Source organism: Theropithecus gelada, chromosome 4, assembly GCF_003255815.1.
Source record: "Theropithecus gelada isolate Dixy chromosome 4, Tgel_1.0, whole genome shotgun sequence".
Classification (NCBI taxonomy): Eukaryota; Metazoa; Chordata; class Mammalia; order Primates; family Cercopithecidae; genus Theropithecus; species Theropithecus gelada.
Genome location: NC_037671.1, coordinates 143,944,389 through 143,968,027, shown reverse-complemented (window position 1 = coordinate 143,968,027; position 23,639 = coordinate 143,944,389). Strand labels below are relative to the sequence as shown.

The 23,639-nt window shown below is 41.1% G+C and overlaps 1 protein-coding gene across 1 annotated transcript in view; it reads left to right on the top strand.

Moving 5' to 3' along the window:
• Window positions 1-3,756: 3,756 nt before the first annotated feature.
• The window catches only part of MAN1A1 (mannosidase alpha class 1A member 1), a 169,017-nt gene continuing 149,134 nt past the window's right edge, over window positions 3,757-23,639 (top strand). The window contains exons 1-2 of the mRNA XM_025384348.1: window positions 3,757-3,970; window positions 4,226-5,050. Of these exons, the coding sequence (XP_025240133.1) occupies window positions 4,448-5,050 (603 nt within the window). The 5' untranslated portion in view covers window positions 3,757-3,970; window positions 4,226-4,447. The remainder of the gene's footprint in view (window positions 3,971-4,225; window positions 5,051-23,639) is intronic.

Genomic DNA, 23,639 nt, shown 5'->3' with positions numbered 1-23,639 from the left:
CTGCAGGCTAGCAACCCAAAGCACCATTTACAACTCTGTTTCTATGAAGAAAAATGCTCTGAAAGTTCCAAAGAGCCAATGCACACAAATACTTGCAGGACACAATGTTTTTAAGTTGGGGACAGTTAATATTTATGAAATGTGTTTAAAACAAAACTGTGTATTTCAGCAGGAGCCTGCAGGAACAGAGGGCTCCTGCCCTCACTGCCCCTGGCACCCATGCCCCCTCAAAAAAACGTGATTGGAATTGTATAAAAATAATCTGCCACTCAGCCGTTTCAAAGTAAATCGAGGAAGAGCAAAAACATGGAATCAGAAATATAACAGTAGATTCCAATTTGCATACAAATAACACTGATAGTTTCCTTTAAAACTCTGGTTAATTTCCAACTTAATATATTTCATGTAAAATGAGAGTGCCCATTGAAGTATTGAAACTTCAAGATTAATATTCACAATAAATAATTTTTTACATATTACATTTGGATTTTTTTTAAATAAGAGCAAAGACCTATTGTGACCCAGAATTTGAAGATAATTAGAAAATCTCCTATTAAAAGATTTTATCAGAAATCTAACTTGTTGGAGAATTTCAGTCATTATTTACTATACATGTAGATTAAATTCATTTCTTTTATTAGATTGTTTTATTTAAAGTAAGAGAACAAAAATCCTCAAAAGGATTCTTCCATAAACTTCTAACCAGTAGTGCCTAGAAACTTCCTAAGAAAAGTTTTTGCACTTTAATTTTTGAGAACTTATAATTTTATAAAAATATAAATTTACCAGTGTTATAAAAATATTGCCAATTTTTCCCCTGTAACTCTGCTCATAATTATCACTTTATTTCATTTTAGGCATGCTAATGTAAAAATTAAATCTACCTTTTGGTAATTTTTTTTGAAAGCAGAAAAATCTAAGCAACAACATTTGTTTGGGGATTTCTCTGTAGTGTTTTGGGGTATCACCGATGATCAGATTTTTAAAAAATAACTTGATTCTAAAGATATAACCTTGAAACACAAAAATTTACAAATTATCAAAGAAATACAAAAAGACATTAAGTATTGAAAAAGGAAAATGTAAGAATTAAGTTTGCAAGCAAACCTGCAAAAATTACAAGAGAGTCATACTTCAAAAGGACTGGCTGGCCAAATAAAAAAACACAGCAAGTATTCAAAAAAAAAATCCCACAAAATTACTAAGGCTCCTAGGTTTACACTAGACCATCCATAATGAGAAAACAGCAATTTCAGCACTATCATTGCATTCATAAAGATGGTGACATTACCTTCAGGTAGATGTGGCTAAGGAGTCTTAGGGGACAAAGTCAAGGTTTCATTACTTGAAGGACAAGAACCAATCACCTTTATTTTTATCTCAGGGTACAAAGTACTTTTTTCAATGGTAGAATGTCAAGTGCTTTGTAGTACTGAAATCAGAGGAAAGTGTCAGATTTTGCTTCTACAAAATGTACATTTTTACTTGTTGACTCTTTCTACTCCTCCCTTACCATGAGCACACAGGGCTTTATGTGGTTATTTTAAAGAGGATGCATACTTTGATTGCTATGCCTCTTCAGATACCTTCTTTGTGAATTTTTCAAATTTGCTCTGGCCCAAATATCAGTGTTCCCATATAGTTCTTATCCCACCTAATGCACACAGACACCCTTTAATATGTACCTGTAATCAACCACCCATGTTAACTTCTTGTTTAACATATTATTAAAGCCAGGCTGCAAGTATAACCCTGTCATATAAGAAATACAGAAAGTAAGAAAAATCACCTTAAAATAAGCTTCATGATGAACTTAAAAAGAGTAGTTACTTTAAGAGATTTAGAAACAACATAGATAAATTTAAAGTTTTTAGGGGGAAAAAAAAAAAATCCTTAAACCCACGTACTAAATTTTGAATATTTCCACTACAGAAGTTAAATGCCCAAACTGATTTGGTATCAAAATTAAAGTGTCAGTAATAGAATTAAGTTATAACTCTCCTTCATCACCATTTTAACATACACTTAAAAGTGGAATTTATTGTTTTGCTGGAATATTTAATAACATTAATTTGAAATAAAGCTTCTAAATATTTCTGCGGCTATAATGCCAGTCTTAAAACGTAATTTTTAAAATAAATCATTCCAAAAAAGGATGATCATAAAAAGATTAGCGTTTGGGGTAATTAACCCAGTTCCTATTTATCTATCCATTCAAGAGGTAACTCAGTTTTAAGGATGTTGTTAGAAACATTATTCCACAGTGATTCAAACCTTTCAGCCTATGCACAACCTACAAATGCATAATCGTTTGAGATAAAAATTGCCTTTCCATCATTAAAAAAAAAAATCATCCTTGTTTTCTTTTTCAGGTCTTTCTGAACTTATTACCCTGCTTGGATATGCTGCACTCTTCTGGGCATAGAATTTCATAGCAGGTATCAAAATTACCAAGCCATAAAGCCAGCTTTATCAAACAATAATTTCCTATTAACAAGAACTTTGAGTGTATGACTCATTTTACACAAAACAAGTAGACGACAAATAATGATGGTTAAAATTAATATTTAAATAATTAAAAGAAAACTAGTAAGGATTTCTGATTACTTTTCTACTTTCTCATACAGCTTAACACCTGGAAACAACTGTATTGGAACCACCTTCCTGAAAGGTGTTAGCTGTTTCCTTTGTCTTTAGCACAAACAGAACTAACGTCACATTTCCAGAGAAGAGTGAGGATGAAATAAGGCGACTACAAATCAGCTTTCAGAAATGGGAAGTCAGTCAACGTTTTCCTCTCTGATAACCCTTTATTTGTGCAGCAACAGGGGAATTACAACACATTTTGGAAAATAATTTCTATTGGACCAACTCCTCACTTCGCTGGAAGTAGTCGGATCCAAGACTTAATTTCAACACAATGTTCGACTTATTGCTTGAAGCTACCGCAGCATAAAACTCGTCTTCGAATGGAAAATTTGACCAACTTCTATGAGGTAAATGAATACGAAAAGTAGGGGTGGGCGGGAGAGGCATACAAGTTTTTTCGGTTTTTGGGGGGAAGAGAGGGCGCATACGAAAACAGTCCTAAGCAATCAGAACTGTCTCTTAAGATGTAAAAGGATGTTATACCAGAGGGCTCAAAAGCTCCCAGGGTCACGGCTCCCCTAACCGAGGGAACTGGGGTTTCACTGCCACCTGGCATCTGGGGAACCCTGGCCTTGGATAAAAAGAGGGTAACTGGAGTAAAGTCGTGCTTCAGAACGACCCAGTGCCCGGGATCCCCTGCGAGACCCTGTCTTTCCCGGGACTTCCACGGGAGCGCCCCCGACCGCCCCGCGGGGGTCGGAGGAGGAGGCGGGGAGGTCCCGCGCCGGTCCAGGCGCCTCCCGGGTCAGTCGAGGATCAACCACCCCGGGGACCCCGGCCGAGGCCAGCGCAGGATAAACTCCCCGACCCCGAACTCCGCCTGCCGCTTCTCGGGGCTGGGCCTCAGCCACCAGTTCCACCGCCCTCCTCACCGCGGCCCCCGCCTACCTCGCGCCTCCCGGCCCCGCGACCTCCCCGCCGCCGGCCGGGCCCCCGCGAGGCTGCGCTTCCCGTAAACTCCCCGCCCCGCGCAGCCCCCTCCTTGCCTCGGCCCCGCCCCCGCGGGACCCTGGGCAGCGCGTGATTGGCCCGGCCGCGCCGTCACTCTCCGGCCGCGTCGCCTCCCTCGTTTCCTACAGCCCCGAGACCGGCAGTGAGATTAGTGCTCGCGGGGCCGCGGCGGAGGGTATCGTGCTGCTCTATTCGCTGCCACTCGCCCGCAGGTCCGCGCGCTCGCCCACCTGAGCCGCGCCGGGGCTGCGGAGCCACGGGCCAGCGTGCTCAGCCCAGCCTAGGAAAGAGGCAGCAGTCTCAGCGCGGAGATGGGGAGCTGGCGAAGTTGACGAGTCCCCCGCCCACGCTGCGCCCCTCCTGCCCAGAGGTGCGCTGCCCCTCCACGAGGTGCTAGCGCGCTGCCCTGCCCCCCGCCTGCGCGGGACAGCCCGCCCCTACCCACGGGACCCGAAAACTTCACCCCAAGTCCGAAGAGTGGGTTGCGAGGGCGGTGCCCGGAGCTGGACAGGAGTCTGCTCAAGGGGAGCGGTCCTGGCGACTCGCCAGGAGTCGGAGGGCGGAGACCCGCTGGAAACTTTATCATCGCCGTAATTACTACGTTTTACTGTTTCTGTCCCCGCAGGGGCTGCAGCCAGCGGTCTGTCGCGCGTGCCTGTGTGCCCGAGGAGCCGCCCCGGGGAGAAGACCCGGCGCGGAGTTGTTCCCCCAGGGGAGATCCGCAGCCCAGCCGAGGGGGTCGGGCGGCCTGGATACGCAAGACCCAGCCCCGCAGCCGCGGACGCCCAGCGGCGGCGAAGTTTGGCTGCTGAGCAGCGCGGCGCTGGGCCACTGGACAGCGGGAGCGATGCCCGTGGGGGGCCTGTTGCCGCTCTTCAGCAGCCCCGCGGGCGGCGGCCTGGGCGGGGGGCTTGGCGGCGGCGGCGGCAGGAAGGTGTCGGGCCCCGCCGCCCTCCGCCTGACGGAGAAGTTCGTGCTGCTGCTGGTATTCAGCGCCTTCATCACGCTCTGCTTCGGGGCGATCTTCTTCCTGCCAGACTCCTCCAAGCTGCTCAGCGGGGTCCTGTTCCACTCCAGCCCCGCCTTGCAGCCGGCCGCCGACCACAAGCCCGGGCCCGGGGCGCGCGCCGAGGACGCGGCCGAGGGGCGAGCCCGGCGCCGCGAGGAGGGGGCACCCGGGGACCCGGAGGCCGCCCTGGAGGACAACTTGGCGAGGATCCGCGAAAACCACGAGCGGGCTCTCAGGGAAGCCAAGGAGACCCTGCAGAAGCTGCCCGAGGAGATCCAAAGAGACATCCTACTGGAGAAGAAGAAGGTGGCCCAGGACCAGCTGCGTGACAAGGCGCCGTTCAGAGGCCTGCCCCCGGTGGACTTCGTGCCTCCCATCGGCGTGGAGAGCCGGGAGCCCGCCGACGCCGCCATCCGCGAGAAAAGGGCAAAGATCAAAGAGGTGAGTGGGCCGCGCCAGAAATGCCTCCCGACGGGCCGTGTTTTTCAGGGAAAAACGGCAAGCCTTTGAAACTCTGAAGACTGCAACAATGCAGTGTATGGGGAGATGGAGGTGTGCCCCCTCCACCAGGTGCTGTGTCAAAAGCTGTTTCGTTTCCTGTTTTCAATATGGTAGTAGATGTGTCCAGTAAGATCTAAGGTCAAATCTCGTTGCTTTTAACTTGCGTGCTCTTGTTCTGGTGAGCACAAGCCACACGAAGTAGGTATAAATTCATGGGCAGGTAATATACAAACCTCTTTCTCTGGCCGCTACACGGTTAATCATCCCACCAGTAACAGCGACGGCACTGATCAGCCCCCTGGTAAGGACTGGGGACGTGGCTTTAAAGTGAGGCTTCACGCGTGGTAAAGGGAGCCGGCATACCCCGGGTTCAGCCATGTGGCCCTTGTCTGCCAGGTGGAATTCTGTGTGTACTTCCAGACTATAAAGGTGAAACTGGAGAACTTCCCATCATCGAGGGATACTATTGTTTACTTTTTTAAAAAATGAAAATATAAAAAGTCTTCTGCCTCTTGTATTACTAATGCACAGCCAGAAATAAGGTATTCCATGTGATGCAACAGGTTTGCCTCCACAGCAGCACAATGGTGACAAACTTAATCCAGGATAAACATGGACTTTGATACGTCTTTCCTAATTTCCTTCTCGTAATTTTCAGTTAGAACTTGTAACATGTGATTAGGTCAGGATCAGCTTAAAGCTGAAGGGGGCTGTAAAAAGTCCTTTCAGGCTGTCGTTTTCAAGATGAAAATCGAAGGGCCCAGAGCTCCAGAACCCGTTAGTGATGAGTCAGGACTTGAAGCCCCAGGTCCGAACTTCCACCAGTCACCTGTCACCACGTTGTCTGTCGACATGCCTCCTCTCTGAGCTACTTCCCTGTGTGAAACGGTGCCAGCCTGGGTTTTACATAGAAAAGCTGTAGGAACCACATTAAAAGCATGTCATTCCAAATCTTGGTTCGATTTTCTAAAATATGAATGGAGGTAATATTTTTGCCATTTAAAAAATAATATAATCTCTGTGAAAGTAAATATTGTGTTTTCATATTGGGTAGGTAATCAGGAGAGGAAGTCCCTGATCCCATTTTCATAGAGTAAACAGATTTTTTAAGGTGGTTGAGAGGTATTTAGCGTAAGTGGCTGCAGAATGAAGGCAGCCACTTACACTAGGATTTGTGACTTTGTAATACAAGACCAGCTGAGTTTGGTTAAGCTGTAATTGAGCAAGTTAAAGTGGACTTGGATCCCTTTCAGTTTGGTAAGAATGCCTTCATCCCTCCTGTGCAGAGAGCTTATTTCCACAGTCCATCGGCATATCTGCTTTTTTGAGACCCCTCCTCAGGGACAAAAGCGTCCCATACTTGGGGGAATGGATTCTACTCTCCAAAACAACTCTCTTAGCAGTTTCCTTTCTCCATGAAATCCTGCCTGTGCTACCAAATCAGGAAGGTGGAACAAAGCTCTACCTCTTACCAAATCCTCCCAGACTCTTTAATAATATCCAACCAAAACCATAGGAAATTAACCCCAAATGATCTGTATCTGCATGTGTTTCTGTTAAATTTGAACAGTGTAATTCATACATGTCATGCGTCCAAAGCCATACAAGCTGCCAGTTAGCTAGTACAGAATCACAGTTGTCCAAGGAAAAGATTTTAATACTAAAGATACATAGATGTTAAGCTGTTGGTACTGACCAACAGTGACTACAAGTGCATTCAGAGCAGAACCAGTGAGACAGTAGCAGTCTCAGACTCAGGACAGCATATTAACAGTGTACATATCCATCCCTGGTAGATCCATGTTGTCTGTGTCCCTAAATCGCAAGGTCTTAATTAACCATGTAAACGAGATTTATGTAGCCTCTGTCTAACATCTTAGCACCTAGATGTTTTGAAACCGCTCAGTCTTGCATAAACTAGTGGAACTAAATGTGTTCTTTAAAATTCCTTGTTGCTGTGAGAACCCAAAAGAGCCAGCATAATTAGCTTCAGCATTTAGTCAAAGGCTAATGGGAAGAAATGGATTATGATTTTCCATCAGATTAGTTCAGGCAGATGTATTCCTTTGGAAACCAAAAGGAAAAAAAAAAAAGAAATTATGATGCTGTTCTAAAAACTGTGCTGTAAATATTTGGCTTTAGAGAGGCAAGAGTGGTTGCCCATTGTAAATAGGGCACTGGACTTTACATTTTTGGATTCAGTTTCAGGCACCACTGTGGACTTTTTGTTATAAACAAAATCTTTGCCTTAGTTTTATTCTTTACCATTCCTGTGTTTTCTTTTTCTTTTCTTTTCTTTTTTTTTTTTTTTTTTGAGACAGAGCCTTGTTCTGTTGCCCAGGCTGGAGTGCAGTGGCACGATCTCGGCATCTCGGCTCACTCCAACCTCTGCCTCCTGGGTTCAAGCGATTCTTCTGCCTCAGCCTCCCAAATAGCTGGGATTACAGGCGTGTGCCATGACACCCAACTAATTTTTGTATTTTTAGTAGAGTCTGGATTTCACCGAGTTGGCCAGGCTGGTCACGAACTTGACCTCAAGTTATGGACCCACCTGGCCTCTCAAAGTCCTGGGATTACAGGTGTGAGCCACCATGCCTGATCTGTTCCTGTATTTTCTAATTCTCTTTATACGTAGGTTCTCTATCACACCTGAATGTACTAACACTTATAGTTACAATTTAGAAATCTAACATGTTGGAAGCTTGGATTGTAATTTGAGTCAACCTGTTATTTTGTACTTGGTTCAAAGTCAGTCAATACTATTTTTTATATCTACAGCACAATTATGTTACTAGTACTGCAGTAGATTTTTAGCAACTTTGTGTCTTAGGGGAGATACTCTGTTAATTTCAAATAGGTCATTGTACAGAATGCTTCACAAAAAATGTTAAATGCTTTCCACTACTAATTTGATGGATGGTAAATCTTTGATGTAAAACTTCAAAATAGAATTAAGATCTTCCTTCCTTAACCCCTGTTAAAACTTTGTAAATTAACTCTGGGATTTCGCTGAGATTTAAGATACATACATAGTGTATATTTATTTTCATGAGTTTGATCTTAAAATTGTACTCAGGTTGTCCTTTGCTTTAAAAATCAGTGTTACAATAATGAAGCACAAAAGTTAAAATAGCAGCATGGAAGTTTTAGAAAAATAGTCCATTTACTTTTTTTTTTTTTTTAAATCAGAAATCGTTTTTAGCTTCCCTTCTCCCCTGCCCTGCAACCTCTCCCACTTGCACAATGAGCCTGTGCTGTCCTTTAGGATTTAGAGTCGTAATCCAATTTGGAGGAAGATTTTTTTTTTTTTTCGTTTTCTGGAATTAAGGGGGGTCCTGAGTAATAGGGGCTGGGGCTAAAGACTGTCAGATTGTCAGAGGGGACTCCTTTCTTCTCAGGCTGGAATCCTCACCAACCTAAGTGGGGATTGGGAGTATGTGCAGACTGGCAGCCTTAGATTTGTCGTGTAAGGTGACCCTGCACCTGTGGGGTCCTATAGCCTATAATTTATGTTAACTATTGACAGTTTACCCTTTTGGTAAAGATCAGATGTGAGAATAATCTGCCTTGACAGGTTAAAGCAAAACACTTTTATTTTGACACTTAACTTTCTAGTTTATTTGTATGGGTAGTTCTGGGGTGGAAAATAATATTTACAAAATAATAAAAGCCATGATTTGGAGACCCGACCCAAGAAGCTTCAACATCCTTAGGTTGCTTGCCTGTGCCACTGTGCTGTGACACGTTCCCTACTGAACATAGGTCACTGTGGAATTGCTCCACCCAGGGGCCCTTCCCCAGAGCAGGGAGGACATGGGGTGTTTGCGAAGGTTTTTCTCTCCTTAGCAAGTAGATAAGTATTCAACAGTGTAAGTACTGGAGTAGGTGCTGACTGCTAATATACAAAAGCAAAAAAATACATATATACATTAATGGGTAGTTAATTACGTTCAGCTTCATTTTCTGTAAGCTGTTGATAGTTTCTCCGAGAAGAGTATTCTGTCTTCCTCTTAACTAGGATTCATATAAAGGAGCTGCTTATGTATATGGGACTTACAACCTAGTTAAACGTGTGAAAAGAGGTTTTAAAAAATGTATTTTCAAACAAATGCAGCTATCTACACTTCTTAGATGAACTAATGAACTAAACCATCTTGGAAAATGTGTCTTAGTATTACACAAGATGCATTTGTGTGAGATCTGAATTGGTTGGAATTTGCTGAAGAACTTACATATTTGAATCAGATTATTTCATAAGCTCTAGTGATGCAAATTTTTTATTGAAGAGAATTTTAAGCATGTGTCCGAAGGTCAGAGGGAAGGAGTACCTGCAGATCCGTGTGAGGGATGAGGGCTGAATACACAGGGTAGATCAGAATTGCGCTGGAACCTGGTTATACCCCCTAACCCAGTCAAGCACCTGTGGTCTTTTAAATTTCTTTCTTTATAATTGTGTGTATGTTGGTCAAAGAAGAGTTTAATTAGTAAAAATAGGAACAGCCATGATGGGCTCCAGAGATACTGTGAAACGAGTGGCAAAACAGCCTGTGCCCCAAGTAGATGAAAATAGTAAACGAGATACCTGTTTGGTGGTTTAGGGAAGAGATTCCCTCTTTGAGGAAATGAGTCTTGACTTTTCCCTCAGTATTCTTAGCCTAGTTCCTTGCTTGATGTTCAGTGATTGAGCTGTATCTTATCCCCACCCACCACCTCTCAATCTGTTAAAAGGCCCTTTACACAAACTCTGCAAATTATGGCATGATAACTTTAAATCTCAGATTTTAAAACTAAATGTACGCTCTAAGTCATAACGTATTGCATCTGAATGAGATCTGAGAGATGGCTCATTCATTTTACAGTAAAGGCAACCAAGACACACAGATCTTTCTGGAAATCACATCACCAGCTAGTGGCAGAGTTGAGTTGCAGAGGGACGCCCCAGTCTTCTGAGTGGTGCTCACTGTCCCCCACATGGCTTGTCTCCTAAATAAAACTCCAAAGAATTGTATAAATTATCCGTGTTTATTATTTGCAGGCCCTAATAGAGAGTAAAAAAATACACAATTCTGCATTATTATAAATTTGACCTTATACTAGCTTGGTGGTTTTTTCTTTTTTTTTTTCAGCCAACCATGGATCAAAGTAATTTTTAAGTCAATTGTGGTAGTTTTTAAAAATCTTACGAGCGGCGTGGTTTAGAAGCCTTCTTTGTAAAGACACCCAGGGAAAGCTTGATAGGACATCTTGTTCTCTTTATAAAGAGCTCTCCAAGAAGCACAGGCATTTGTAATCATTCAGTTAAACAATCTTTATGAAGAAAAGTGGGGAAAAGAAGGAAGGGAGCGCAGAAGAGAGTGAGTTACTGTATATACAAAGGGTGAAAGGGGAGCACCCAGAGAAGGGACATGTGGTGACTAGAAGTGCTGCTTTAAAATTATAAATGTGTGTGCTCCTCTGATACTGCACCATGGATAACAGAAGAGTGGCAGCTAACCTAAAGGATGATTGTTTTAAAAGTAGACATACATGTAAAAATCACATCAATCTATGGGCAATTCTTTCCACCCAAGTAGGTTCTGGTGATTCTCTTTTTGGGTGCACTTACCTGTCTCTGCTCCATCCGTTTGGAGCGATGTCGTGGTTAGAAGGATGGTTCTGGACTCACATAACCTGGGTCTGAATCTGTTCTCTACCATTCTCTAGCTTTGCGACCTTCTGCAAATGATTTAATCTCTCAGAACTTTAGTTTCCTCATTTGTAAAATGAGGTTAATAGTACCCACTTTGTTGGATCCCAAGGCTTAAATGTGATAGTAAAGCACCTAGAATGGTATCAGACATGAAGTGGGCACACAGTAAATGCTGCTTGTGATTGTTGCTGTTACTGGTCACCACCAAAAGCCATCAAGCCAAGATTGCATTGATCCATATACTGTTTAATAACTCAGGAAAGTGGATAATGGAGTTTCAAAAGGGCATCAAAAATAGTTAAAATTGAGTTTTAGTGCTTAAAGGGATACATTTCCAGTTCATCAAAAAGACCTTTCCATATAGCTGTAATTTTATTGCGCTACGGTCAACACTGATTTTCTTTGATTTCTGCCAAATTCCAAAAAAACTTAAGTATCTTTAGAATGATATACTTACTGCATATACATCTTCAGCTTCTTCAGAATATGTGTTAAAGAGTTAATTTGTCTCTTTCTCACAGTCAAATATGCCTATTCCTGCAGATACCATCTTTCTCAGAGTAATCACAGTCGAGTTATTTTAATTTCTCTTTTTTCTAATAAAGAATTTTTTTATTTACACAATACAGATCGGGTCTCACTATATTTCCCGAGCTGGTTTCAAACTCCTGAGCTGAATCAGTCCTCCCACCTCGGCCTCCCAAAGTGTTGGGATTACAGGTGTGAGCCACCATGCCTGGCTGAGTTACTTGTCTTAAGTATTGAAGTTATTCTTCTACATAAAGAGATCAAGTAAAGTGAATTTCAGTCTGTTTCGTCTTGGAGGAATGTTTTTAAGAAGTGAGAATTATTATTTTAGGCTTGGCAAAAATTACGTAATTATGATAAATTCTATAATCAGAGCTCCGTCCATCACCTGATAGTCGAAGTGCGCATAAATCAGTTTTATTTTGTAGCTCAGAGAGTTTGGTCTTTCTGAGAGCTTCACATTGAATTTAGATTTATTAGGATTCCAGAGCCACTATTCATTTTACACATGAGAAATAAGGCCAGTGAGCTGTGACTTCCTGAGATGCCCCCAGTGTACAAACAATAGCTGAGAATTGCTTCTCAGGTGTTGAGAAGTACTGAGAACCAGGCCCCACTCCACCTGGGATAATCTTGACTCTAATGAGAACGTGTGCTTTGGTGACTGGCTGACCAGGCCTTCCCTCCTCAGCCCCAAATGACGGGCCAACTGCCAGAAGCCCCACTGAGACCATCGTAGAGGGAGGTGGGACATCTTTGCTGGGTAGGGGGTTGCCTAAGAAAGCAATACGGGCTAATTCCTTTGCTCCCAGGAATGTGGCAGCAGTGCCCCACCCCCACTGAGTTCTGCTAAAGACGTCTGTGATCATTAGGTACTTGAAAGAAAACCAAATGAGATTAAGGCTTAAGAGCATTTAAAAGTCACAGCCCTCATTTCTGTCATGAATACTCTGGTAGTTACTTTCCATACTTTAGAGCCGAGCAGTCCTGCAGATAATCCAGAACAGAGATAATAAAATTGAAAAGCACACGTATCCTTTGTGTTTACTCGACTTTTGTGACTAGAATGACTCCTTCTTTCTCACGTTTCTTAGTCCACTCATCTCCCTGGCTGTTAAGTTTATCGAAAGCCCAGTCCCTGATTGGCTCTGCTGCTTTCTCATCACTCTTGCTCTACATCCTTCATTCAGGTGACACTCAGAACATATTATATTAACTTCATTTGCATTTTTCATGTTTTTATGTGGGTCGCTAATTAGATCATCCTGTCTTGTGTGGGAGTGTTTAGTGTGAGCAACTTAGTATGAGAGAGGGCGTGGAGATGAGGGGATAAAAACCTGATGAAGGACACCAAGTTCTGAAAGGGTGGTTTAATAACACAGCATTGCCACCCTCTGAAACAGCCTTTGTTACTGGTGCCTGTTTGTCTGTGCTAGGAGTTTATGAGAAAGGGGGTGAAAGTAATTGGTGTCCGAAGGCCTGTGAATGACTATGGCCAAGATGTGAACTCAGGCCATCTACAGACTACAAGCTATTGCTAGTGTCTCCATTTCTGCCAAATCCTTCCTCATTAAATGATCTCCTGAAGGTCCCTTCAGAACCGTCAGTTCTTCCAAATGACAGGATGATCTCAGAAATAGTACAGGAGGCCAGGGATCCTATGCTGGGGGTGGCATGTCCAGCTTCCTGAGCTGATGTTTAGGTCGTGATTGTCTGTCCCTAGTTCCTCTTGCACGGGAATACATGCTGGAGCTATGTACTAAAAAGGGAAGTGTGTTTCCTCACTGTCTCTCTCTCTATCGGGGCATAAGACAAGAGAACAGACCTGTGGAATAATTAGGGAAGTCGGGGTATGTACCCCGTCTCAAAATCTGATTCCCAGCTGCCTGAAATTGACCACCAGTGTTTCCTTTTTACTGTTTTTGTTTTGTTTTGTTTTTTTGTTTTTGAGATGCAGTCTTGCTCTGTTGCCAAGACTGGAGTGCAGTGGTGCAATCTTGTCTCGCTGCAACCTCCGCCTCCTAGGTTCAGGCAATTCTCCTGCCTCAGCCTTCTGAGTAGCTGGGATTACAGACACCTGCCACCATGCTTGGCTAATTTTTGTATTTTTAGTAGAGACAAGGTTTCTCCACATTGGCCAGGCTAGTCTAAAACTCCTGATCTCAAGTGATGCATCCACCTTGGCCTCCCAAAGTGCTGGGATTACAGGCGTGAGCCACCGTACCTGTCCATTTATTGATTCTTAAAGGCTTGCTTTAAACGTAGATGAATAAAGTTGCTCAGCAAAGTTATTAATATACTTTGAGATTTGTCTTAGCAAGGGATAGAATAGGTTTGTTGAAGCAAGTGTCTTCCGTTATGTTATTTCATTTTATAAACTCATGTCTGCTTGGGAAAGAAAAATTTGAAAGCACACTAGAGTAGGAAAAAAAAAATCCTTCATGGTTTTATCAGTAACTAAGTAGTGTCAATAATGCTCCTTCCTAACCCCAATATTTAAGTTCATTTTTCCCCTATGGTTATAACCACACTATATATACTTTTTTCCCATTTGCTTTGCAAGTGTCATTTTATGTTAGCATAATATATCCATGTCAAAGCATCATACTTTATTTAACCAGTCCTTTGTACCTGAACATTTAGATTATTTCCACTTTTTTGTTTTTATTTAAAATGCTGAGACAGACACCTTTGTCCAGTAAATTTCTGTCTCACTTTTTATTGCGCACACCCTGGTAAGTGGGATTTTCTCTTAAATTCTTAAGAGGGGAAATAAATCGGCCAACAGATAGTACGTTTTGAGGGATAACTTTCCAGAAACCATTTATACTCCCATGTATCATATAGTGAATGGAGTCTATTGATTCTTTGTGAATTTCATAGGTGATGAAGCAGTATATGGCATTTTCAATTTGCTTTTCTTTGATCAACACTTTCTCCTGTGTTGGTCATTTGCATTTCTTCCTTGTAAGTTGTATAGATAGAACAAGGAAATTTTAAAAGGAGGAAGATTGGGAAGATGGCAAAGATGGCACAGCTTGGAGGCCTAAGGAGTGAGATCCACCAGAGGAGATGGATCTGGCAAGGTGGCTGAATGGAACATGGACTCCTGTGGGAGGCAAAGTCCCCAAGGCAAGAGTTAGAATTTTATAAAGCAAAGTTGCAAGAAAAAAAATTTTTCCCCTAGATTGCACACTTAGGATAAAATATCCTTTATTGATAGGAGCTCTTACCAGGCTCTTGGGACAGCCCACATCCCTCAACTACAACCTAGCCAGCTTGACCAGCGCATCTTCATTGTTAAGTGATAGTTGGGATTTTGCCTCAGATATTTGAGGAAGGTATTGACCTCTCTGGAGATCTGCGGAAGGATCTTTCTCCTTTTGGGGTGAATCAGGATGCTTTTCTAATAGTTGAAGATCAAAAGTAGTCCAAATAGAATTTGAGAAGTGATTTTAATGATGCCAGAAAATGGCAAGTCTTACAAAGCTGAATTCTTAAAGAAGAAAATTTAACCAAAAGGAAATCGTGAGATTTCATAGAAATATTTGTTCTTGTGTGTGAAGAGACAGGCTAATCTTTTGTGTGTGAGAGGTCTTCAGTGTTTTAATAGGATAAATATGCATTTTATCAAAGATATTTTTAAAGAAAAGCATGATTTTTTGTGTGTGAAGTTTGTGCTTTTTTTTTCCACACTAAATCCTTCAAATGTTTTTAGTCATGTTTTTTAAGATAGTGAAGAGCTGCATATTTCAAAATGTATTTATATTCTGACCTTGGTTCATAAAAGTCTGCCAAACGCCAGAACTATTTAAATTTGGCTATAACACTGTGTTAACATGATGAATAATGATTGACATAAATGTACTTTTTTTTTTATAAATTGTGGTTAGACGTGATAGAATTTTAGAATATTTACAACACTATTTTTGGAGACTTTCTTTTAGTCAACTAGCAGTGTTGAATGTTTTATCTAGCCAACTACAGGTTTTCAGCTCATAATTAGAAATGCCTGAGAAGTCCATATTGTGATTTAAGGAGTTATTAGCCCAAGTCAGCAATTTTATGAGGCATTCTTATTAGGAAGTATAAAATGAACTTTATGTAGTAAAAAACGTATTTTATAATTGGCATGTATCTAATACATTGTATACATTCACTCATATTAAGCACTTTGGTTAGTCTTCATTATTTAATCCTCCTGTGGTTACTTAACATAGAATGTGTAATGAAGAACTCAGTAGCTTTAAAGGGGGGTGGATGAGGAGCATAGAAAATGAAGATGATTTATTAACTACTGTTGAAAGCTGCTTTAGCAGTTAGGGTGAATAAAAATGATGATTTATTAAGTATTCCATCAGTAATAAGATAAAGCCACAGTGTAGGCTTGGAAGTACTTCTATTTTCCCTAACTCTCAAGAATACAGAGTTTCTATGACATTGGCTCTTTGCAGTCATTCGTCCCTTCCAGAGCTATCATATTGAGGGCAGGAGAAAGAGCTTCCCCTATTCATCCATGCGTCCAACAGATCAGTTAGCTCTGGGCCCTGCCCATAATAGGGCCCAGTACGTATGTGTTGAATGAATATGCTCTTTGAAATAAACATGCCTGCAGGTGTTACTCAGGTTAAGCATGATTCCGTGCTAAGTAATCTGGTATTCCTGAAGTGGTGTCCACTCATCTTTGAAGTCCTTTCTGATGTATATACTCAATGGCTACAAGCCTTTGTCTTTTTGATTTTTTTTTTTTTTTGTACAACAGTCAGAAGTCATTTAGAATCAGACCTAGTGAATAAAGAGACTAATGAATGTAGGAAATGCCTTTTCCAGTTTTCAGGTTGTTTTCCAGAATGATTTATAAAATGAAAACTGCATTCATTTTCTTATATGACTGTATACTGGTGAAAGTGGTGCCAAAAAAAAAAAAAAACTTTTTGACCAAATATAACACTGGTGAAATAAATGTAGATGATTGTGAGATTCCTTTAAAGGTCAACACTCGAATATAAAGATTCTGTTGTTTTATTGAAAAGTGTTTATATCTGCAGCCATTTTTTTAAGATATGTTATTTTTAAAGTAGGTAGTGTCTTCATTTCTTTATTACCTAGAATACTGGACACTATTTAATAAGGGATGCCATTTTTCTTGTATTTCAGTTTTATACAGGATATACCTAGAGTTGGTTTTGTTTTGCTTCCATTTTGGCAAAAATTTTTGAGAGATAAAGGTGTCTTAATGAGTAATGTTTACAGTACCACACTAAAATGAAAAGTCATAGGTTAGCTGCTATTTTCCACTAGAGAAATCAGAATTACATAAATATTTTCCTCCCTAAGAAGGTGTGATATTTTGAGAAAGAGAAAGAAGCTTGGTTTTCTATTTCCCAGTTTCATATTGTTTCTCTTGAAAAGTGCTGTCTCATAAATAATTGCATGGTAGAGGCTCAATGAATTTTATGCATTTGTCAATGGTCCCTTTTCCAGTTTATTCTGCAGATGACTATTAATTTCCTAAAATGTCACTTCTCCCATATTGCCCAACTCAGGTTTTAATGGTCCTCCATTTCCTATAAAGTAATGATTCAGACTTCAGCATGCATCAGAATCACCTGCAGGGCATGTTAAACTAGATTGCTGGTGCGGGGCGCAGTGACTCACACCTGTAATCCCAGCACTTTGGGAGGCAGAGGGGAGGATCACTTGAGGCCAGGAACTCGAGACCAGCCTGGCCAACATGGTAAAACCCTGTCTCTACTAAAAATACAAAAACTAGCTGGGTGTGGTGGTGTGAGCCTGTAGTCCCAGCTACTCGGGAGGCTGAGGCCGAAGAATCACTTGAACCCGGGAGGCGAAGGTTGCAGTGAACTGAGATTGTGCCACTGTACTCCAGCATGGGTGACAGAGTGAGACTCTGTCTCAAAAATAATAATAATAAAATTTTAAAAGCCTGGAGTTTGATTCAGTAGGCCTGGATGGGCCCCAGAATTTGCATTGTTAACATGTTGCTAGGTGATACTGATGCTTCTGGTCCAGTGACTTCAGCTAGAAAAACACTGCTCTAGAATGAAGTCACAGTGAAGTCACAAATGTTTAACAATGGTATCTGTAGTCATCCATAAATCTGCCTCAGTTTACTTCTTGAGTTGTATCTCTGTTACTTACCAGGAAGGTCTCTGTGCTTCCACAAAACTTACATAGTTACTATCTCCAGAACACATGTAGTTTTGGATTTCACCTTGTTTACTTTATGATTCTCAAAAGGAGAGTCTTATCACGTGCTCAAAATTCATGTCCTCATGAAGCCCTCTTTACATGCTCAACCTTTACTGATCCCTCCCTTCTGCAAATTCCCATGTTATTTATTATTTCTGTCTTTGGCCTGTGTGTCACTGATTTCATGTGCACATATGTTATCTTTCAAGTAGATTTCAGACACCGTAAAAGTGGGGACACCTTTTTTATCTCATAGGTCCATGGCCCAGAATTTGACAATAAAAAGCAATTCATCTTGAATGTAACCCAGATTAAGTATATCAACAAAATGTTTTACAAATGTGAGGCAGTATGGCAGAGTAGAAACACTTCTGGCCTCTTTTTCCACACCTTTGAAAGGGAGCTAATAATTCCTCTTTTTCAGAGTTGTTGTAGGAATTAGAATAGAAAATGTATGTGAATCTCTGAGCGCAATGCCTGGCATATAGCATTCATTGTTCAATACATAGTATGTACTTACTAGCAGCAAGGAATTGGTGGGAGTAATAAGCTTGGACTTCTGCTAAGGACAGGGGTTGATAAGTAAATTGGATTCAGAAAGTCATTTCCAGGAAAGGAAAGTATGTTTTGGCTGCAGTGTTGCTGTATTGACCAATAGCTTGTATTTTCTATTGTTGCCTCCCTTTTTAGTTGTTGCTGCCAAAATTGTCACTTCCTGTGGCAGGAAAGTAAGCATTATTTTGCCTTGTTAGAATTATTATTACACAGAAGGGATGCTCATCCTCAGGAAAACCATAGAGAGGGTGTTGAATGGAGTGGTTCCTCATTCATTCATCAGTGCCCAGTTACCTCTGACTTCTGGGCCTGGTGTCACACAACACTCAGATATGTGAGGAGGAAAGAAAGCCAGGGGAAAAAGAAATCTGGAGAAATACCTTCAGGGCATAGAAAGAAATAATTTTTGTGAGCTGAAAATATTTCATTCAGAGATAGCTATGTGTGTAAATTTAGCTCAATAATTAGGCATATGGTGCTTTCATTTTAGGATGTATCCACCCTTTGTGATAATATCCATTGATTATTAGAGCTGCTGCAGCTTTAACTACGTTGCCAGCAGAGATTCCTAGTGCATTTAAGACAAGAATTCAAGAGTGAAATGGAAAACTGAATTAATAATTTGTTCTTGGGTGGTTTTAATCTGCTCCTTATTAACTTTGTAGTTTATGCCTGGAGGATTAGATTTGGAAACAGAACACCAACTAATGTTCTAAAAGTTTATTTCCTTTTATTGGAACATTATACTCTTAAAGATTTTCTGAAGAACATTTTGGCTGTTTTAGTCTTAAATACGAGGTACACTTAAGTTCTTATGATTCAACCTAAAATAATAGAAAGCTTTTAATCTATGATATTAATTTTAACTTTTAAAGTATTTCATGTTAGACTTCAAGGCAGGAATTGTTTAATAAAAACCAACTAATAGAAGGAAAGATATTCTTCATTGGGCACGAGGATATTTGGGTCTCTTTTCCCAAGCTTTTTAAAATCCCCCTAGGTCTATATTTTTCAATCTTAGAATTTTAAATCTGCTTGCTGTTGATGGTAAAGCAAATAGGAAAATTAAAATCAAAGGTTATTTCTGTTTACTTCCTGTACCTTGTCAAATGTTTCTAAAATTGATTGAAAACAAACCATTGTAATTTTATAAATTGAAAAAAGAGTCATATTCTAAGATATAGCCTAGTAGGATAAGCTGAAATAGGAAGTTTAAAAACAGCTGTCTTTGGGAGAGTGGGAGATGGTGATGCTGTCCATCTGCTTCTTGCTTAAAGCTTTAACTACCATCCTATTAGAATATACCTGAGAGTCTGGGAAGTCAGTGTATTTGCTTCTGTGGTTGTAGTTCTCCACCCACCTGTGATCTGAAGAATTACACCCTAGGTTTTTATAAGGTAAAGGCTCTACAATTTAGACATTTAGAAGGGACTTCTTTGAAAACTAGGAAGAAGTTTGGCAAAGTATAATACCAGGTATTGGTCTGAGTTAACCAGTGGTAGTTTATTTATTAGAAAACTAGTCTGAATTTATGTATTCTTGATAAATACAAGTTTTGACAGAAATTCTCCACTTTTGATGGATGTGGTAATAGAGGTTGAGGATTTTTTAGCCAGATATGCTGCAGGTAATCAGGTGTTAGTTCTAGCTTAATAATTAGCTTAATTTAGTATTAGCTGTCTTTTTCTGTCATACTTTTTACCCATGCTCTTAATGATCTTCCATCCTTGAGTGTGTTCTGCTGGTGAGATGCGGTGCTAATGGTGCAAAGGCAGACAGCAGGAGAGTTGCAGAAGTGGTAGTGTATATTTTACACACGTCAGAAGACTAGTAACCTTAATACTAAGTAATTGACTATGATTGGCAACAGGGAACGAGCAGCCCTCTCGCTTCCTGGAACCTTGAGAGGTGAATTCCATACATTACCACTGGTGTTCAGAAGGATCACCTTTTTCTGACCTGTGGGCACTCGCTCCTAACCTTTTAGAATTCCTGAGGGAGGAAGCTGTCTAGTTACATGATTAGTTAGCACATTTGTGGACCTTTAGCTTTCAGTAGAATTGCTCAAAAGCTATCTTAGAAAGTAATGCCTTTGGTTGATTTGAAATCTCATGCATCAGCGTGTTGCTAGTGTTTTCCAAAACACTGGGGGATTTTTGCAGACAGCACTTTCAGGGGCTGATTTGAAAGTGATAAGCCAAACTGGCAGGAAGGGAAGGTTCTTCCTTCACCTCAGGGTTACTTTACTCTGGAGTGCCCTGTCTTCACAAATCCAGGGGACACACAACACATTAGTAGCCATAAGAGTGTCTGTTGTGTGTTATGCAGCCCAGAGTCTTCCACTGGTATATACCAAGTCCCCAAGTTAGACATTTCTCTTTTAAACAGAATTTTGCCTTCATATTTAAAATAAAAATTATCTTCCTCAGTTGGCTTTTTTTTTCTTTTTTTTGAGACGGAGTTTTGCTCTTGTCGCCCAGGCTGGAGTGCAGTGGCATGATCTCAACAGGTGATCTTCCTACCTTGGCCTCCCAAAGTGCTGGGATTACAGGCGGGAGCCACCATGCCCGACCAGTTGACTTTTAAACCTCAGCTATTAATTTGCAAGTATATTTGGTTTATGAATAACAGCAGCAACAATAACAATGATAATTTTCTCTTTTTCTCTAGGTTTAAAACAGAGGCAACAGTTAAAACTATACTTTTAATAAAAAGTGCGGCTTCTCAGTTGTACTCCATCATGTATTCCCTTTTTCTCCTAATAGAATGTATTTGTTATTCTTCCTGTTCTGAGAGTGGCTCCTTAATTGATTTTATACCATCAGTTAGTATTATTATATATAATTAAGGCAATCAATAGTGAGATTTTTAACATCTCATCTTGGCATAGATTTTTGTTTCCTTTATCTGCAGTTTTTGTTTGTTGTTTGTTTGTTTGTTTTTTGAGATGGAGTCTTGCTCTGTGGCCCAGGCTGGAGTGCAGTGGTGTGATCTCAGCTCACTGCAAGCTCTGCCTCTCGAGTTTATGCCATTCTCCTGCTTCAGTCTCCCGAGTAGGTGGGACTACAGGCGCCTGCCACTATGCCCAGCTAATTTTTTGTATTTTTAGTAGAGATGGGGTGTCACTGTATTAGCCAGGATGGTCTCAATCTCCTGACCTCATGATCTACCCGCCTCAGCCTCCCAAAGTGCTGGGATTACAGGCGTGAGCCACTGTGCCCAGCTGTCTACAGTTTTAATTCTAGACTGGTGAAAAGTATGCCGGTAACTACTGGATACCATTTGTTGAGTGTTCACTTCCTGTTAGATACTATGCTCACCACTTTATGTACATATTCTCATTGAATTCTCAGAACAAGTATTTGGTTTTTCTCAGAATACTGGTATTTGACCTTATTCTCCTCATTTTATACATAGGAAATTGAGGCCAGGAAGGGGCAAGCAAATTGCCCAGGGTCGAGCAGCTCCTTCGAGGTTGGAACCCAGGTCTGTCTGGTCCCTGCCCCCACCCTCTTCTTGTGCACTCATTTCTGCTGGGTTCCCCACACCCCCTGGTGCCTTGGCAGTCTCAGATCTTACCCACTTGGAATAAAGAATCAGGACTCTTGTTGCAGTCACTCCTCTACCTGAGAAGGAAGTAAAGGGAAATGAGGTGAGGGCTGGCACGATTTCTACCCCCGCTTGTGGCAGACAACATGCTTTAATTCTGAAAGCAGCACCAATGCTCAGTTTGTTTGGAAAAGCCTCTCAAGAGTAATATTGTACTCAACTTAAGCACTGTGTTTACTAGTGTGTGTTCATGTATGTATATATCACCTTGATGAGATTTTATATATATATATATGCATAATATGTACATGGTTATGTGTGTGTATATAATTATCTAAAATAATGTCAAGCATTAATGAAAGTTATTGGGGGTTCTGGAAAGTTGTTTAAATCAAGAGAAAGATAATAGTCACTGGAAGAAACAAATCTAAATTTGCTTCCTTTTTTCTCCCTCATCTTGGGGCAACTATGACTCCTAAAGTTTAGGATACATAATGTTACAATTATTTAATGTTTAAGCAAGAGATTCTATAAAGTATGACCACATTAACAAAAATGCAGTTTGAATTTTAAATTCACAGTGAGCATATATCACCAAAAAGAATTCTATGAGTCCAAATAATACATTATTACTGACTTGACACTGAAGTTTTATATAGAAGTGACAACAAAGTCTCTGTTTAATTGATCCTAAGAGATCCGGACAGTATAACTCTTTCTGCAAATGGGGAAACACAGTGTCCATTCAAACCCGAATATTTTTTTTAATTTTAATATTGTATTCCTTTAATAAATCAGATTAAGAATCATTTCCAACAACTCTCCCACAAATATTTAGAAGTGTCACCCTGTGCAAGACACTGGAGAGATGACAGTAAACAAGACCAGTATCACCACTGCCCACATGGAGCCCAAAGGGATAGAGAGTAAGGAGGCCCTGGGACAAGTACCCTGGGAGGAGCCTAGAGGTACTATGGGAGCCTGGGATAGAACATAACTCTGGCAGATTGAGGGGTTCAGGAACACTTTCTAAATGAAGTAAAGTATTAGACCTGAGGATGAATGGGAATTAGCCAGTTGCAGGCAAGATGAAGAGGGCTGCAGGATAGGAATGGATTATATGAAGGTCCCCAGGGCAGCCAGAGGACTGAGCCAGAGTAGTAGTGCTGAGAAGAGGAAGTGGGCCACAGAAATGAAGCAGAGAAGGGGTCTGACCAGATGTTTAGACTTTATCCTGAGATCATCAGGAACCATGGGAGGGTTTTAAGTTGCAGAAATAATATCAAATCTGCATTTTTGGATAAGACTAGAGTCTAGGACATGTGTTAGAAGGCTCGGCAGTGATCCAGATGAGAGGTGAGGATGGCCTAAATGCATAAAGGGGTAGTGAAGATAAAGAAAGTGAACAGATCCTTGAGATACTTAAAAACGGAATTTATAGAACTTTGTGAGCACTTAAAAATGGAGAGTGAGAGAGGAAATGGAGATAAAGAGGTTCTTGGGTTCCTGATTGGGTCACGGGTTTTCTCATGGTTGGAATCGTCAGGAAAAAGAGAGGAGTGGAGAGGGGTAATGGATGTGGTTTAGGATATGTGGCATTGGAGGAGAAAGATGTCCAAGTGGAGGTCTCTTGTGAGCAGTTAGATGTATACAATAAGCACTGCAAAGAGAGGTCTAGGCTAGAGATGCCCATCTTGAGGCCATCAAACTATGGAAATAAATAAGATCCCTTAGGGATGATGTGTCCTGTAAAAAGAGTCAAGGGCCTAGAAGCCCAAGGAACATCAACATTTACAGGATGTGCAGAGTAAGCAGCGACAGAGAAAGAGCAATCAGAGAGATGCAGAAAGAAAACTGGCAGAGTGTGGCACTCAAGCATTTTTAGATATTCAGTATTTGAAGGAGTGAGTCTCAGCAGTCTCAAATGCTGCTGAGAGTCAAGATAAGAACTAAGAATTGTTCTGTGGATTTGGTCAGAAGCGGGTAGAAGATGAC